The following is a 19,044-nucleotide window of genomic DNA, read 5'->3' on the forward strand; positions in this document are numbered from 1 at the left end:
TCTTCCCCACCCTTGAATCCTCACCACACCAACTTCTGCTAAACCTTGTACATGCTGAGACATTCCTTGAAGAACCGTTTCCTGGGCTAGAACAATTCAGGCAAGTGGAAGTAAACTGCCCAAGGCAGCTCTAAAGACAGAGATCCCAGAGGAACATTCCCACCCTCCGTCCACAGGGTGCGACAGACTCGAGAGGGGCTGGTCAGCCTCAAGCAGAAGCCAAGGTGCAGTTCCAGCCCAGGTTGTCCAACACGACCAATGGACAGTCACAGTCCATGGACAATATCTTGCAGCCAGAAACACCACCGATGTGGGCTGGAGATTGGTAACACACACACAGTGCTGGAGGAACTCAGCTGGTCAGGCAGCATCAGTGGAAAGGAATAAACAGTCGATGTTCTGGGCCAAGAACCTTCATCAGGAATGAAAAAGAAGGGGACAGAAGCCAGAATAAGTAGATGGGGGTGGGGGAGGTTAAGGATTATGAGCTGGAAAGTGTTAGGTGAGACCAGGTGAAAGGGAAGGAAGGTGGGTAGAGGAGGGAGATTGATGTGAGCAGTTGGGAGGTGATAGATGGAAGGGCTGAAGAAGAAGGAGAGAAGAGTAGACCATGGCGAAAAAGGAAAGGAGGAGGCAATCCATAGGGTGATAATGGGAAGTTGAAGAGAATAGGTAAGGGAGCCAGAATGGAAAAGGAGAAGGGGTTGGAGGAGAAATTACCGGAAGCATTAAATCAATGTTCATGCCATCAGGTTGGAGGCTACCCAGATACATTATGAGGTATTGCTCTTTCGTCCTGGGAGAGACCTCATCATGGCTGTGGAGGAAGACGTGGACCGACAGGTTGGAATGAGAATTGGTAGTGCAAATAGTTGGCAGCAGGAAATCCTGCTTTTTTTAAATGGAGCAGAAGTGCTCAACAAAATGGTCCCTCAATCTACATTGTGTCTCACTGATGTAGAGGCCACATCAGGAGCACCGGATACAGTAGATGACCCCGACAGACATGCAGGTGAAGTGTTACCTCATCTGGAAGGGGTAGGTGTAGCACTTGTTCCACCTGCAGAGATGTGTGTCAGGACAGAGATCAGAGGGGGGGAATGTTGGCTTTCAATTCGGAGAAGAGCGAGGTGTCATAGTTTCAATGACAGGGGATTCAATATGAATAGCAGGACCTGGGGAGTGCTGTGGAACAGAGGGACTATGGGGAACAGTGACATGGGGACACAGGGTGGTGAAGAAGGCATTTGGTGCACTAAGCTTCATCGGACATGGAACTGAGTACATTATGTTGCAGCTGTCCAAGACATTGGTGAGACTGCACTTCAAAGTATTGTGAGTAGTTTTGGACTTCTTACTGGCTTTGGAGAGAATACAGAGGTTTATCAGAGTGATATTGGAAATGAAGGACTTAACACACGAGGAGTGTTTGATGGTTCTGGGCCTCTACTTGCTGGAGTTCAGAAGAATAAAGGGGGATCTCATTGAAAACTACGGAATATTGGATGTGAAGAGGATGTTTCCATAGTGGGAGAGTCAATGACCAAAGAGTACAACATCAGAATAGAAGGATCACAAACAACAAAAAATCTGCAGATGCTGGGAACCTGAGCAGCACACACAATGCTGGAGATACTCAGCAGGCCAGGCAGCATCCAGGAAGAGTACAGTCACCATTTTGGGCCAAAATGAAAAGAAAGACATCCCTTTAGAAGAGTTGAGGAGGAATTTCTTCAGTCAGAGGGTGGTGAATCTGTAGAAATCATTGCTGATAGCTGTGAAGGTCAAGTCATTGCGTATATTTAAAATGGAGTTTGATAGGTTTCTTGATTAGTGAGGGGATTAAGGGTTTTGGGAAGAATGCAGGAGAAAGGAGTTGAGAAGGAAATAGCTCTTATCCTATATCATGCAAGACACCAATGAGACTGTCCTTGTTCAGTTTTGGTTGCTTGGTCATAGGAAAGACACCAATAAGCTGGAGAGGTTCACAAGGATGTTGATAGGACCCGATCAAGGGAGAGGTCAGACAGGTTGGGACTTTGCTCCTTCAGGTATAGGAGAGACCAAGGGGTAAACTTATAAAGGTGTATCAAATCATGAGGGGCATAGACAGTGAATGCGCAGTCTTTTCCCCAGGGTTGGGAATCAAGAACTAGAGGGTGCAGGTTTAATTTGAGAGGAGAGATTTAAAGGGAACTGAGGGGCAGGTCTTTCACCAAGGGTGGGTCTATGGAACAAGCTGTCAGAGGAAGTGGTACAGGCAGATACAACAATAGCGTTGGACATATTGATGGACAGGAAAGATTTTGGCAAATCATAGGAAGGTTGAGGAGATTTACAAGGATGCTGCCTGGATTGGAGAATATGTCTCATGAGAAGAGGTAGAGTGAGCTTGGGCTTTTCTCTTTGGAACAAAGGAGCATGAGTGGTGACTTGATGGAGGTGTACAAGATGTTATGAGGCATAGATTCAGTGGACAGCCAAAATTTTTCCCCAGGGCAGAAATGGTTGAAATGAGGGTGGTATAACTTTAAGGTAACTGCAGAAAAGTGTGGGGGGGGGGGCGGTTATGGTAAAGGCAAGTTTGTTTTACACAGAGTGGTGGCTACATGGAGCGTGCTGCCAGGGGTGGTGGTAAAGGCAGATACATTAGGGACATTTCAGAGACTCTTACAAGGCATATGATGAAAGGGCTATGTGTGAAGGAAGTGTTCGATTGACCTTAGAGAGCCTATATTGTGCTGTACTGTTCTATATTCTAAGTAATGGGATTAGAGAGCCTATATTGTGCTGTATTGTTCTATGTTCTAAATAATGGGATTAGCCTGTTGGGCTCCGTTAGAATGAATGAGATGGGCTGAAGGGCCTGTTTCCACGCGGTTTGACTCTGACACTGTCCCTCCATCCCTCCCTTCCTTTTCTAGTCTGATTTTTCTCACCACAGGGTGGAAGCCCAGCCCCACCCTTCCCTGATTCAGGACAGGGTCTGTGCCCAGGGTACTAGGAGGGGGAAGTGTATGTTTGCCCAGTTGAGGTGATTGGAGGTGAAGACATCCAATGTTGACCAAGGACCATGACACAGGCGCACAGAGAGAGAGCGGAGAGACCTATTAGCAGGTAACATTGTACAAACACCGATCTTTCACCTTTGAACGCTGGAAGACACAGGAATTAATGGTTTGGCCTGGAGTCTTATGTTCCAGGAGCAGGCAGGGTTGGAGGGGCAATGGTGTGGGGGTGGGAGTTTCTCATCCCGGTCCTTCCACAGCCAAGGGTGGGGAGAGGTAGGACCAGTGCCTGGGGATCTCCCTCCACAGCCTCAGGTTTTGGAAGACAAGGGCAGGATTTTTGGGAATAACCGGGAAATTTAGACTTTCTCCACCCCGTGTGCTCAGAAGCACCCAGGTACTGTCAGGTACTGTTAGCTCCCCACCGTCCCGTTGTTGGGAGGTTGGTCACTGTGAAAATGGGTCAAGCCTTGGCTTCCACTCTGCCATGCAAACTCCTGGACCAAAATCATGGCAACTAAACAGGCTTCGGGCTCTGTTGCTAATTCACCAGTGGCTCAGGGATCCCTCCTTTGTTACAATGGTTAGCACCATACAAACAGAACAGACCTCAGGCTGCTCTCCAGGCTATGTCACCAACTGGTGGTAAATCACCACAGCTACTAGCCATCTCAGTGGTGGTCTTCAAGAGGAAGGCAATCATGATGGAAATGAGCAGGGGCCTGGTATCCACCGTAGGCCGTGCAAGCTTCAGGACAACAGGTCAGTTCTGAGGCCCCTTCCCGCCGCAGCCAATGGCTGAGCTCGATTCACAGGCTGAAAATGGAGGCCAGAGCTGCCCCCCAGTGTCATGGCGATTGGCCCACGGAGTGAATGTGACATAGCAGGCCAGTAGCTGACACTGAGGGCATTAATGGGGGTTCAGGATAGTGGGGGATGGGGGGCAACAACTCCCATCATGCACTGGTGATGCGGGGATGGGGAAAAACCAATGCACCCCCAGCACCATCTCCTCAGGGAGGGAGTGAAGGGAGGAGGCCGAGGTCCCACACAGTCAGTGACGGGTCAGGGCTCATTCACAACCCCTGGCCTTGCCAGCAGATTGGACTCCTTTCCAGAACTCAGCCCCCCCCCCCCACCCGTCCCACTCCTCGCCCTCAGCCTAATCACTGCCGAGGGTGATGAAAAGGCCAAGGGCTCCGAGGTAGATCCAGAGACCCCTCGACAGGGCAGCCCGGAGTCCGTGGGAGGGGGGTCCACCTGCAGAAGAGTAGAGGGAAGTGGGGGAAGGGGAGGTATAGAATGGGTAAGGAGGAAGGAGAATGAGAGGAGGTGGGAGAGAAGAGGAAGCATGAGCAATATGGATGGCGTTACTCCAACTTCTCCCCCTCCACCTCCCTGAAACTCCTACCCTTCCTCGCCACCTCTCAATCCTCTACCCTTCCCATTGCCTCCCTCACCCCTTCAGCCTCATTTCCCTATGACACCACTTCCCCACAAAAGATCCCAGAGGGAGGGAGGGTGCCCCCAGAGAGTGTTTGGAGGAGCAGTAATTCCCTCACCGAGGGGGGAGCCCACTCACCGTGGAGGAACATACTGGCACTCATTCCCCCCAGCCGGTTCGAGGCAAAGCACGTGTAATTCCCATAACTCTCCTGGGACACATTGAGGAACATCAGTAGCGATCTCGTCCGATCCTTCTGGATTCGTAAACCTTCGATTCCTCCCGAGAGCCTGAAACAGACAACGGAATGCTTGTTGTAGACCACAGAGAGAGACACCCTCTACACTGTCTCATCACACCCTCCCGGGGTCAGACACAGAGAGAGACACCCTCTACACTGTCCCATCACACACTCCCAGGGTCAGGCACAGAGTGAATCTTCCTCCAGACTGTCCCATCACACACTCCCAGGGTCAGCCACAGAGTGAAGCTCCCTCCACACCGTCCCACTACACACTCCCAGGGTCAGACACATCATGGAGCTGTTCTGATTGAGCTGGGAGAAATCGAGGAAAACTTGCTGCGTAAAGTTTGTGAGATACTCTGGTGGGGATTCGAAGGGTCTCTTAGACATTTGAGTGAGTGGCTGTTTTAGTGTGGAGGCTTTGTTCTGAGTTTTTTTGCCAGTTTGGACTGGGTTTGTTGGCGGCTGCTAACTGTGCAGCTCTCAGATGCGGCTGTTGGTAACTCGCCAGGAAGCCGTTTCGCTCCAAAAACAAGGAGACAAACACCGTTGTTCCCCCACTAACATCGGGACAACATCTCCTCCTTTGTCGTCGTGATTTTTGTTCGGTGTAGGCATCTCGACCTCTGATGGCCTGGGAGTTCTTCAGGACCCCTGGAGCCTTTTCTGGTGGTGGAATTTCTGGCGCCGAGCCAGTAAGGTACTGTCGGCTTCTGGGTCCCTTCCTACTGTCCCAACAATCCTCTCAATTCCAGTTGTTTAAGGTGAATCTGAATAATCTGGAACGCTTCTCGTTGGGGTAGCCAGACCGTCGGGATTGCTTTTCCGTCCAGTTACTCCACTTGCTCCAGGACTTTATCACCGGCACCGCCATATTTTTCCCCAGTCGGACGTAGTGCCAGCATGCCGGACCGGTCTCCAGGGAGCCGCAGGCCTCCGGGGAGTAATGCATAGGCGGCTGCCTTTCCAGCCTCGGACAATGCCCTGTTTCAGTCGGTGGAGGATGAACGCGGGGTGTATTTTGTGTCCTGGAATAACCCTGGAACAATGTGCGGAGGACGCGGTTGGGAGAATGGTGGTATTTTGGCCTCTGAGACAGAGTTCAGTATTTTATCTGGGGAATGATGAGTTGGTGCACCGGGCTCTCAGTAGGGGGATCATGGTCAGACATCTTTTTACAGATGGAGCTAATGACAGCTCCCACGCAATGAATCATCCTCGGTCACGTCAAGCCTTTGATCCCCAACGAGGTCCTGCTTCCCCATCTAGCCCGCGTGGACAAGTAAGGTCAGAGATATTTGTCATCAGACGTACCCTCAACATAATCTCTTTCCAGGTGTTCATGCAGCTGGCAGGGGAGGACGATGTTGAGGGCCAGTTTACTGTCCGGCACAAGGAGATAGACTATCAGGTGTATTGGAGCTCTGAGCGCCCACGATGCCATGCGTGCAGGGAGGTGGGGCACTTTCGGAGGGATTATCCCAACACTCGAAACCCTAGGGAGTCCACTTCGGGCACCAGTGCCCCAGCTGCCTCTGTCCCTGTTCCTATTCCTGCCCCTGCCCTGACCCCTGCCCCTGTGGTTCGGGTGGGGATCTTGAGGCCATGTGAATGGAGGTTCCAGCAGGGGACGGGGTGGAGCCTGTGCGGGGCAAGAAAGCGAAGAAGAAATCCAAACTCCCTCAGAAGTCGGCCCCCGAGAATGCAGCGCTCATGCCCACTTTCCCTGAAACGGAGCGGGAAGCCCGGGGAAGTGCGCAGATGGAAGCGGAGAGTGCCGCTGCATCGGTGAACCCTGCAGCTGTGTGCTCCTCCGGCTGGAAGAGGAGAAGGGGATTTTCCCTCAAGAGGGCAGGGAATGTAGATGCGGGGGTTCCCCAGGAGGGGTGGGAATCCGGGTGGAGGTTGGTTCTAAACCTGAGTCCCCAGATGTGGCCTCCAGTACTGTGGTAGGTGGAGAGTTTGTGCAGAAAGGTGGTGTTAGCCCTGTTTACGCAACTGAGACAGCCCCAGAGCACTCCACCCAGGACTTAGTAGTTAGCGCCTCCCTGGAGGCAAGGGTCTGAAATAATGCAAGCGGAGAGGAGACCAAGCTCTCTCATTCTCAGCAACACACATCAAAGTTGCTGGTGAACGCAGCAGGCCAGGCAGCATCTGTAGGAAGAGGTGCAGTCGACGTTTCAGGCCGAGACCCTTCGTCAGGACTATCATTCTCATTCTCAGCATCAGGCTGCTGGTGGACTCCTAGAACCGGAGTTGCTGAGGTCCACCTCGTACCTGTCTCCTGGGGAGGGTGATGTACTCTGCATGCCGACCCCATCAACTAATGGCTCGCAGGGAGTTCCTGGGGATTATCCCTCCATTGTTGAAACGGTGGGTAAGACTGATGCGACGGTGGAGCAAGCAGGTAGTGAGTGAGGTACCCACTGCGCAGTGTGGGTCACAAGTGCAGCCGTCTATTAGAACACACGAGGAGGAAGATGGGGGATCTATTTGTAGTGAGACGGTGGAGGGAGACTCCTTTGATAGCGAGACAATGGACATCATCACCCCTCCTGAAAAATCCCTGTGGAGGAAATCACAGAATTCATTCTCATTTCTGAGGGTGCAAAGCATCAGCCTAAACTAGCCTCGCTGCACTGGTCTAGCACGCCGAGGTTGGTGAAGTCCCTGCGAGTCATCCTCAGACGGAATGGGGAGGGGAAGAGGAATGCGGTGTCGGGGAATGACAGGTGACAGCTGAAATCCTTCTTGGATGAGCTGGTGAGGGATATCAGAGCGGGAAGCAGCCTCGCTCCTTCGAGAGATGGTGGGTTACAGTGTGGCGTTGGCACCATTCGGGCCCGGAAAGCAAAGAGCACTCTTGCTTTTTTTTTGGAAATTGTGGTTGAGGGCGCCTCAGCTCTCATCGGGAAGGGTATTGGTGCTGAGGCCTAGTGTACTCCCGACATGAAGCTTACCATAGCTAGTTTAAGTGTAAACGGTAGCAGGGGTCCTCTCCGCAGATTTAACAATCTCTCAGTCCTCAGGGATGGGAGACGTGGTGAGTTTCCTGCAGGAAACCCATACCATCCCGGGGGACGAGTCTGCTTGGCTCCTGGAGTGGCAGGCAGGGGTCTACATGAGCCAGAAATTTCACCCAGAAATCATAAGAGTCCAAGATGTCGTGCCCGGCAGTCTGCTCCGCCTGGATGGTGTACCTGTGCATTTTATCAATGAGTCTGCCCCGAGGTGCGGGATGATGCAGACGCGCCTATTCTGTCAGCTGTCCACCCTGCTGATTTCCATCGATCCTGGGGACTGTGTCATCCTCAGGGGAGACTTCAACTGTACCCTCGAGGTGGAGGACCCATCTGATCTCCATCGCGACCCAGCACAGGCAAAGAAGTTAAAGGAGCCAGTCAGCTCCGTTGAATTGGTGGATACCTGGCAGAATCTTCACCCTGACTCTAGTGCCTTCTCGAGAAGGTCTAGAGAGGGGGGTTCCTGCATAGACTGCCTGTATATCTCTCGGGCGTATGTCTCCCACGTGTCGGCGTCCTCCATGTGGCCGGCGTCGTGCTCGGATCATCACCTTGCGTGGATGGAATTTATTCCCCTGCAGCCTCGGGTGGGATCCGGGTATTAGCATTTTAATCGGCTGCTGGAGGACAGCCGATTCCGGGATTCGTTCTGAGCGTTCTGGGTCACCTGCAGAGAGAGAGACAGGGAGATTTCTGCTCCCTCCAGCTATGGTGGGATGTGAGCAAAGCCCACATCCGGTTTTTATGTCGGGAGTACACTAGAGGGTCAACGAAGAGGCGGGGCTCTGAGGTTGAGCGGCTTGAGAGAGCACTGCTTGACCTGGAGTCCCGTCTTGGTCCGACCGCCGGGGACCAACAGCTATGGCAGGAATACCAGGAGAAGAAGGATGCACTAAGGAATCTGCAGCTCCAGCAGTCCCGAGGTGCGTACGTGAGATCACGGATCCAAATGCTGCAGGATTTGGACCGTGGCTCACCCTTCTTCTACTCATTAGAGAGGTGGCGGGGAGTACTAAAGCACTAAGATATGCAGCTACCACCGGCGGGCGTCAGCCGTGCTGCTTTGCAGAGGCTGCCCGGCTTCTATCAGGATCTACTGAGAGTCTGGAGCATGGTTGCCTCGGGCCGGGAATCCCCTCCTCTGGCAGAGGGCGGGGTCCTGGCCGACCCTTGCCCTGTCTCAACGGATGTCAGTGCGGCTCAGGTGTGTGGATCGACTCAAGCTGAGCTGCTCGTCGGGCCCAGACCCCGCAGCCTTACCCGAGAGCCGAATCCACACAACTTGAGCCGTCTTTCATCGACAGCCACAATCCCATTCAGGGATGCAGGCAGGAGGTACCTTTATGGGCTGCTGCTCCACACCCTCCACTTCCTAGCCCTTGTTCACCGTGCCGACACGCCATGGCGGTCGGTCTTTCCACCTGGAGGTGAGGGGGGTCCCCAATGGAAGGACCTTTACGAGGGGGTTCTTCCCATGCACCTTGGGGATCTCGGCTGGAGGGTGCTGCACAGAGTGGTACCCTGCAATAAGTTCTTTAGTTTGTACACAGATCTCCCAGCCACGTGCCATTTCTGCGGGCTGGAGGAGACCGTGTACCACGTGTACATGGAGTGTGTGAGGCTGCAGCCCCTTTTTGCGTATTTGCGTCGGCTGCTTCTCGCCTTCTGGATGCATTTCAGTCCCACCCTATTTATATATGGTCATCCAGTAAGGAGGGGGGCACAGAGGGATGAGGATGTCCTTGTCAACTTGCTCCTGGGGCTGGCGAAAATTGCCATCCGTGGCTCCTGGAAGAGGGTGGCAGGAGGATCTGCCCGGGCAGACTGCCTGTCAATGTTTAGCGGGTATGTTTGTGTTTGGGTAAATATTGAGAAGGAACACGCGCTATCCACAGCGACCATAGAGGCGTTCCGGGACCACTGGGATCCGCGGGGAGTAATTGCCATCATTGATAGAGATGGTAATATTTTGGTTTAATGTGTGTTGTCTATTTGGAGTGTAGTAATTGTGTTAGTCACTGGTCTGTATATATTGTAGCACTGAACTGGTAATAAAGATATTTTGTAAAAAAAAACGGTCAGACACAGAGCGAACCTCCCTCCACACCATCCCATCACACACTCCCAGGGTCAGACACAGAGTGGAGCTGTGCTGAATGAGCTGGGAGAAATCAAGGAAAATCTACTGCATAAAGTTCATGAGATAATTTGGAGGTCGGTCAAAATGTCTCTTGGATCTCTGAGTGAGAAGCTGGTTTAGTGTGGAAGCTTCATTTGGAGTTTTACTGCCGGTTTGGACTGGGTTTATTGGCGGCTGCTAACTGCGTAGCTCCCAACTGCGGCCGCTGGCAACTCGCCAGGAAGCCAGTTCGCGCCGAAACCGGAGACGAACGCTGTCGTTCCCCCACTAACATCGGGGCAACGTCCCTCCTCCTTTATCTGACTGTTCTCCTTCGGTGTAGGAGCTGGAGCATCTGAAAGGACGTTTCGACCTCTCACGGCCTGGGTTTCTGCAGGACCGACGGAGCCTTTCCTGGTGTTGGAATTTCTGGCACTGAGCCAGCAAGGTACTGTTGACTGCAAACTTTTCTGGCCGGTTACTCGACTGGCTCCAGGATTTCTAACCGGCACCGCTGTAAGATTCTCGGACTGGAAATAGCGCCAGCATGCCGGACCGGTCTCCAGGGATTCGCGGGCCTTCGGGGAGTTATGCAAAGGCGGCTGCCTCCCCAGCCTCGGACAACGCCATGTTTCGGTCGGTGAAGCTGGAACGTGGGGTGTAATGTATTTTGCGCCCTGGAATGACACTAGAAAAGTGTGCGGAGGCCATGGAGGACCTGGTGGGGAAAGGTGGTATTTTGGCCACCGAGAAAGAGTTCGGGAAGACATTGTTCTACCTGGCCAATGAAGAGTTAGTGCACCGGGCTCCAAGCAGGGGGGTCACGGTAGAAAACGTCTTTTTACCGATGGAGCTGGTGACAGCCCCCAAACAACGTATCGTCCTCGGTCATGTTAAGCTGTTCATTCCCAATGAGAACCTGCTTCCCCCACTGGCCCGTTTAGGGCAAGTAAGGTCGGAGATCATTGCCATTCGACACAAATTTAAGAGACGCACCCTCCGCACCGTAATCTCTTTCCGGCGTCAGGTATTGATGCAGCTGGAAAGGGAGGACGACGTTGAGGGCCGGTTTACTGTCCGGCACGAGGGGGTAGATTATCAGGTGTACTGGAGCTCCGAGCACCCACGGTGCCATGCGTGCAGGGGGGTGGGGCATTTTCCGAGGGACTGTCCTACCACCCGAAACCCTAGGGAGTCCACTTCGGGCACCAGTGTCCCAGCCACCTCTGCCCCTGATCCTACTCCTGTGCGTGCACCTGTGCCTGCACCTGCCCCCGCCCCTCACCCTGCCCCTACCCCTGTCCCTACTCCTACGGTTGGGTCGGCCCCTGCTCCTGCCCCTGATCTTGCCCCGGCCCCTCACCCTGCCCCTACCCCTGTCCCTACTCCTACGGTTGGGTCGGCCCCTGCTCCTGTCCCTGTGGCTCAGGTGGAGGACGGGGTGGAGCCTGTGCGGGGCAGGAAGGCAAAGAGGAAATCCAAACACCCTAAGAATACAGCCTCTGAGACTGCAGAGCTCACGCCCATTTGCCCTGAAGTGGAGCGTGAGGCACGGGGAAGTGTGCAGGTAGACGGGGCGATGGAAGCGGAGAGTACTGCCCCATCGGTGAATCCTGCACCTGTGTGCTCCTCCGGCGTGAAGAGGAGAAGGGAACGCTCCTGCAAGAGGGCAGGGGATGTAGATGCGGGGGAGTCCCAGGAAGGGGTGGGAATCCCGGCGGATGTTAGTTCGAAACCTGAGTCCCCAGATGTAGCCACCAGTCCTGGGGTAGCTGGTGTGGTTGTGCAGAAAGCTTGTGATAGCCCTGTCTGCACAAATGAGACAGCCCCGGAGGCCTCCACCCAGGACTTACAAGTCAGCGCCTCCCTGGAGGCAAGTGTATCGAATAGTGTAAGAGGAGACGAGACAAAGCTCTCTCATCCTCAGCACCAGGCTGCCTGTGAATCCCTTGGACCAAAGGTGCCTTGTTCCCCTTCATACCTGCCCCCTGGGGAGGATGTTATTCTATGCACGTCGACCCCAGCAATTAATGGCTTGCAGGGAGTCCCTGGGGATTGTCCCTCCACTGTCGTAACTGTGGATGAGGCTGATGCGACGGTGGAGCGGGCAGGTATGAGTGAGGTGCCCGCTGCGCGGTGTGGGTCACAAGCTGGCCATCTATTGGAACATGCGGGGAGGACGATGGGGATTCTGTCTGCAGTGAAGGGTTGGAGGGGGACTCCTTCGATAGTGAGACGATGGACATCCTCACCCCTCCTGAGAAATCCCCATTGATACCTGTAGAGGAAATTAAGCATTTTATTCTCACCTCTGAGGGTGCCAAGCACCGGCCTCAACTAGCCTCGCTACGCTGGCCCAGCATGCCGAGGCTGGTGAGGTCCCTGCGAGTCATCCTCAGACGGAAGGGGAAGGGGAAGAGGAATGTGGTGTCGGGGAACGACAGACGGCAACTAAAATCTCTCCTGGATGATCTGGTAAGGGACATCAGAGGGAGAAGCAGCCTCGCTCCTACGGGGGATGGTGGGTCACAGGGTGTCGCTGGTACCGCTCGAGCCCGGAAGGCAAAAAGTAACCTTGCTTTCTTTCCGGACAGTGTGGTGGAGGGCGCCTCCGCTCTCACCGGGATGGGCACAGCTGCTGAGGCCTAGTGTGCTCCCGCCATGAAGCTTACCATAGCTAGTCTCAATGTAAACGGCAGCAGGGGTCCTCTTCGCAGGCATAACAATCTCTCAGTCCTCAGGGATGGGCGGTATACGGTGAGTTTCCTGCGGGAAACCCATACCATCCCTGGGGACGAGTCTGCTTGGCTCCTGGAGTGGCAGGGCAGGGTCTACATGAGCCACCTCAGCTCCAACTCTAGCGGGGTGGCGATCCTGTTGGCTCCGACCTTCCAGCCAGAAATCGAAAGAGTCCAAGACGTTGTGCCCAGCCGTCTGCTCCACCTGGCTGTGCGCCTGGATGGTGTACCTGTGCATTTTATCAATGTGTATGCTCCCAGGCGGCGTGTGATGCAGACGCGCCTATTCTGCCAGCTGTCCACCCTGCTGAGCTCCATCGATCCTGGAGATTGCGTCATCCTCAGGGGAGACTTCAACTGTACCCTCGAGGCGGAGGACCGCTCGGGCCTCCAATGCGACCCAGCATCGGCAAAAAAGTTAAAGGAGCTAGTCGGCTTCTTTGACTTGGTGGATAGCTGGAGGAATGTTCACCCCGACTCCAGCGCCTTCTCAAGAAGGTCCAGAGAAGGAGGTTCCAGGATAGACCGCATATATATCTCTCGGGCCTACGTCTCCCACGTGTCGGCGTCCTCCATGCGGCCAGTGTCGTGCTCGGATCATCACCTTGTGTGGATGGAATTTATTCCACTACATCCTCGGGTGGGATCCGGGTATTGGCATTTTAACAACCGGCTGCTGGAGGACAGCCGATTCCGGGATTCGCTCCAAGCGTTCTGGGTCACCTGGAAGGAGAGATGGAGAGAGTTCTGCTCCTTACGGCTGTGGTGGGATGTGGGCAAAGCCCACATCCGGTTTTTATGCCGGGAGTACACTAGGGGCTCAACAAAGAGGCGGAGCTCTGAGGTTGAGCGGCTTGAGAGAGCGTTGCTTGACCTGGAGTCCCGTCTTGGTCCGACCGCTGGAGACCAGCAGCTGTGGCAGGAATACCAGGAGAAGAAGGACGCACTAAGGAACCTGCAGCTCCAGCAGTCCTGAGGTGCGTACGTGAGGTCACGGATCCAAATGCTGCAGGATTTGGACCGTGGCTCACCCTTCTTCTACTCGTTGGAAAGGTGGCGGGGAGTTCAAAAGCAGCTAGTGGAGCTGCTGGCTGCCGATGGCTCCTCCATCACGGACCACGAAGAAATTAACAACGAGGTCCGTTCATTCTATTGGTCCTTATTCTCGCCAGATCCATTAAATGCGGAGGCGTGCAATGAGATGTGGAAAGATTTGCCTAAGGTCAGCCCAGAGGACGCAGTGCGTCTGGATGCCCCCCTGACTCGGGAGGAGCTGTCCACTGCCCTTCGGCAACTCCGGAGGGGCAAGTCCCCTGGTTTGGATGGACTGAGTGTTGAGTTTTATCAGGCTTTTTGGGATGTCCTGGGGGATGATTACAGCCTTGTCCTAGGGGAGAGCCTAGCCACCGGAGAAATGCCCCTCTCATGGCGGAGAGCTGTTGTGGTCCTACTGCCCAAGAAGGGAGACCTCCGCCTGCTAAAGAACTGGCGGCCGGTCTCCCTCTTGTGCGCGGACTACAAGATCCTCGCCCGGGCAATGGCCAACCGTCTGGGTTCGGTAATTGGACAGGTGGTCCATCCTGACCAATCTTATACAGTCCCGGGCCGCTCCATCCAGGACAATGTCCACCTAGTACGGGATCTGATCCACCTACTCCAGGAGACTGGGACCCCGGCAGCGTTTCTTTCTCTTGACCAGGAGAAGGTGTTTGACCGGGTGGACCACAGTTTCCTGGTGGGCACTCTGCAGGCTTTTGGGCTCGGACCACAGTTTGTAGCCAGAGTTTGGCTCCTGTACTCTGCCGCAGAGTGCCTAGTTAAGATTAACGGATCACTGACAGCACCTATTCCCTTCCGAAGAGGAGTGCGTCAAGGGTGCCCCATGTCCGGTCAACTGTATGCGATCTGTGTCGAGCCATTCCTCAGCCTTCTTCGGCGAAGGCTGACAGGTCTGGTTCTGCGCGAACCGGACATGGGGGTCATCCTCTCGGCCTACGCCGATGATGTACTCCTCATGATGACAGACCCCTGTGACCTGCAGAGGATGCGCGAGTGCCAAGATGTTTTCTCGGCGGCATCCTCCGCAAGGATCAACTGGGCGAAATGTTCCGGACTCTTAGTAGGCCAGTGGCAGGTGGACTCCCTGCCGGAGGAGATGAGAGCTTTTGAGTGGAGCACCAGACGTCTTCTCTATCTGGGAGTCTACCTGAGTCCTTCTGGGGAGACCTGGCTGGCGAACTGGCAGGACCTGGAGACAAAGGTCATGGCCCGGCTGGGGTGCTGGTCAGGCCTTCTCAGGGTGCTCTCCTATCGAGGCAGGGTGGTGGTCATAAACCAGCTGGTGGCCTCCATGTTGTGGTACCGGATGGTCACCTTGGCCCCCCTGCCCCTTTTGTCGCGACAATGCAGAGGAAGCTAGTGGACTTCTTCTGGGGTAACAGGAGACACTGGGTCTCCGCAGCGGTCTTGAGTCTCCCAGTGGGAGAGGGCGGACAGTCGCAGGTGTGTGTACGCACACGACTGGCGGCTCTCCGCCTCAGCACTCTACAGAGATTCCTGTACGCCGAGCACCCTCCCAGGTGGCACGTGTTGGCGACTTTCTTCCTCCGGAGGGGCTGCTGCCTTCACGAAGATATGCAGCTACCACCGGCGGGCGTTAGCCGTGCTGCTTTGCAGAGGCTGCCCAGCTTCTATCAGGATCTACTGAGAGTCTGGAACATGGTTGCCTCAGGCCGGGAATCCCCTCCTCTGGCAGAGGGGGGAGTCCTGGCCGACCCTTGCCCTGTCTCAACGGATGTCAGTGCGGCTCAGGTGTGTGGATCGACTCGGGCTGAGCTGCTCGTCGGGCCCAGGCCCCGCAGCCTTACCCGGGAGACGAATCCACACAACTTGAGCCGTCTTTCATTGACACCCACAATCCCATTCAGGGATGCAGGCAGGAGGTACCTTTATAGGCTGCTGCTCCACACCCTCCACTTCCTTGCCCTTGTCCACCGTCCCGACACGCCATGGCGGTCAGTCTTTCCACCTGGAGATGTTTCCCCAATGGGAGTCCCTTTACGAGGGAGTTCTTCCCATGCACCTTGGGGATCTCGGCTGGAGGGTGCTGCACAGAGTGGTACCCTGCAATAAGTTATTAGTTTGTACACGGATCTCCCAGCCGCGTGTCACTTCTGCGGGCTGGAGGAGACCGTGTACCACGTGTACGTGGAGTGTGTGAGGCTGCAGCCCCTTTTCGCGTATTTGCGTCGGCTGCTTCTCGCCTTCTGGTTGCATTTCAGTCCCACCCTATTCATATATGGTCATCCAGTAAGGAGGGGGGCACAGAGGGATGAAGATGTCCTTGTCAACTTGCTCCTGGGGCTGGCGAAAATTGCCATCCGTTGCTCCTGGAAGAGGGTGGCAGGAGGATCTCCCCGGGCGGACTGCCTGGCTATGTTTAGGGGGTATGTTCGTGCTCGGGTGAATATTGAAAAGGAATACGCACAGTCCACGGCGACCGTAGAGATGTTCCGGGACCGTTGGGCTCCGCGGGGTCTAAATGCCATCATTGGTGAAGATGGTAGTATATTGGTTTAACATGTATTGTCTGTTTGTAGTGTAGTAAATGTGTTAGGCACTGTTTGTGTACATAATTGTATAGCACCGACATTTGTAATAAAGAATTTTGTTTTTTCAAAAAAGGATCAGACACAGAGTGAAACTGCCTCCACACCATCCCATCACACACTCCCGGGGTCAGACACAGAGTGAAACTCCCTCCACACCGTCCCATCACACACTCCCAGGGTCAGACACAGAGTGAATCTCCCTCCACACCGTCCCATCACACACTCCCAGGGTCAGACACAGAGTGAATCTCCCTCCACACCGTCCCATCACACACTCCCAGGGTCAGACACAGAGTGAAGTTCCCTCCACACCGTCCCGTCACACATTCCCAGGGTCAGACACAGAGTGAAACTCCCTCCACACTGTCCCATCATACACTCCCAGGGTCAGACACAGAATGAAGCTCCCTCCACACTGTCCCATCACACACTCCCAGGACCAGACACAGAGGAAGCTCCGCTCACCTCTTCTCCTCCTTGTACCACTGGAAGTCGGCAGCAGGTACAGAGTGAGCCTCACAGCGCAGAACTGCAGGTTGACCTTTCCTGCCCGTCACGTTCCTCACATCTGTGATCTCCGGGGCATCTGGGGGCGGTGAGGTGATATTCCACTGTGAGTGCCTCATATCGCTGCCCTCCCAGGGAAACAGGCAGGGGAGGAGGGAGCAGCTGTCCTGTCATTGCTTAGTCACATAATTCTCACCCCACCCATTGGGTAACTGTGCGACTGACCAGTCCTGATCGTCTCGGGGCAGAGGGTCCAGTGTCCTGCAAAGCCAACCCCCCAGGGAAGCATGGTGGGAGATGATAGGGTAGGGTGAGGGATGGAGACGGAGAGAGGGAGTGGGGGGCAAATAGGAGCAGAGGATCTAATAACGTCCCCCTCCTCCACAAGCCTGGTGGGTAGGGGAGAGCAGGGTTGAGGCTAGGGGTCCCTGTTCCATCGGTAAGGCATCAACCATCAACCCCAGCCTAACCTACCTCTTGCCCCCCACCCCTGGCCAGCGAAAGCCCCCACCCCCTGTCCCCTTGTCCCACCCCCCTGTACCCCAGACTCACAGTTGACGGTGAGGTGGACACGGTGGGAGTCAGGTGTCCCAAGTCCGTTGGAACTACTGCACTCGTATTGTCCGGCCTGATACCGGCTGACAGCCGCCATCTCCAGATACTCCCCCTCGCTCTGAAACTGCTCCCCTGGGTGAAGGAGAGATCATCAGCCCGTGATGGGGTGCACCGACCCTGCCCACTGCACATAGCTGGACCCACACACCCTGACTCATCTAGCCCTCCCACACTCTCATATACCCCAAACCCCACTGACCCCACCCCACCTGTACACCAGCTCCACACCCCCTTCTGATCTCACCCACCCACACACCCCCTTTCCTCTCAACCTCCCACCATCTCCCTTTCTCACTACCACTCTCTCTCCCATCTCCCTTTCAGAATATCTATGATTGACAATACCTCTCTCCCACATCCCCTCACTCCATTGCACTCTCTCTCTCCCATTTCCCTCTTTCTGAAACTATTTGCTCTGTCTCCCCAACTCTCTCTGAACTCTACCTCTCTCTCCAAACTCTATGTCTCTCTCTGAACTCTACTTCTCTCTCCATCATCACCCCCTCCATCCCAGTCCTCACCTCTCACCCCCTCCCTCTGTATTCCTGACTCTTCCCCATTCTCACTCCAATTAACTTTTCATGTTTGGTGTTTGTTAGGACATTGCTGGTTTCCAAAGTTCAAGGAAATAGTGAGACAGGAGTAAGTGAGTTCAGTAGGCGGTGGGGCAGTGCGATTAATTTCAACACACCTCCACAAGGACCACAACCTTCTCATGGTTTGGAGGCTTGTGTGCCTCCATGACCCAGACCAATGTTGGCTGGAGTCAGGGCATTTCGCTTTGCCTGATGGTAGGGTCACCCTTGCCGAACAGGTTAAAGGGGAGAGGCCAGACTAAGAGTGATCCACTGGTCCTCCATCTTCGGTGATTCAGCTCAGGGCTAACAACCCTGACTGGTCAAACAAAACTGTTATGAATACAGCAATCTTTCTACATCTTGGGAGAGAGAAGATAAAAGGAGCAGATTTGGGCAAGGCTGGTCTTTTTGGGCTGTGCAGGCACAGAAAGTGTTAGTGACAGAAGCCCAAACTCAGCTGCAAATAAATGGAGGGTAGGCTCAAGTGGAGCGGCCATTGTCTGAGTGTGCCAGTGATGGAGTGGGAAGGCTTTGGCTTAAAGGGCTTCTGCATGAACCGGCAGAGGCACAGTTAAGAAGAGGCTAGCCTTTTTTCTTTTTTCAGCAGAAAGTAGTTAGGATGGAATGCTCCTGTTTGATGTGGAAGCTCAAGATACCTGACAGTCTCCCTGATTACTACATCTGTGGGAGGTGTACGGACTACAGCAGCTGACTGACCGGGTCGAGGAGTTGGAACTAGACTGGATGTACTCAGGATCATGTGGGAGGCTGAAGGTGTTGATGACACCCGGAGTACAAGTTTCGGACAGTAGATGGGTGACCACCAGGAGAGGTAAGTGGATTAAGCAGTCAGTGCAGGGACCCCTGTGGTCATTCCCCTCAGCAACAAGTACACCCCTCTGGATACTGATGGGGGGGGGGTGGAGGGATGACCCATTGGGGCACGACCACAGCGCCAGGCTGGGGGCATTGTGGCCAACTCTGAGACTCAACAGCAAATGGTAAAGTCAGGCAGTGCAGTAGTTATAGCTGGAATGGGTGATTAATGTACCAGGTTTTTGAACTTTCAGAAACGATAGAGAAGGAAGTAAAGGGGGGGGGGGGTGCTGCACTGCGATCCAGGGTCAATATCACTGCTACACTCAGACATAATAGAG

General features: G+C 54.4%; 1 protein-coding gene across 1 annotated transcript in view; it reads right to left on the reverse strand.

Annotated features, from left to right (window-relative positions):
* Nucleotides 1–4,170: 4,170 nt before the first annotated feature.
* Nucleotides 4,171–19,044, reverse strand: part of LOC140193117 (igLON family member 5-like) — a 165,885-nt gene continuing 151,011 nt past the window's right edge. Inside the window, exons 5-8 of the mRNA XM_072250533.1 lie at nt 17,247–17,381; nt 16,653–16,773; nt 4,591–4,742; nt 4,171–4,268 (exon numbers count right to left, since the gene is read on the reverse strand). Of these exons, the coding sequence (XP_072106634.1) occupies nt 4,171–4,268; nt 4,591–4,742; nt 16,653–16,773; nt 17,247–17,381 (506 nt within the window). The remainder of the gene's footprint in view (nt 4,269–4,590; nt 4,743–16,652; nt 16,774–17,246; nt 17,382–19,044) is intronic.

Source organism: Mobula birostris, unplaced genomic scaffold, assembly GCF_030028105.1.
Source record: "Mobula birostris isolate sMobBir1 unplaced genomic scaffold, sMobBir1.hap1 scaffold_391, whole genome shotgun sequence".
NCBI lineage: Eukaryota > Metazoa > Chordata > Chondrichthyes > Myliobatiformes > Myliobatidae > Mobula > Mobula birostris.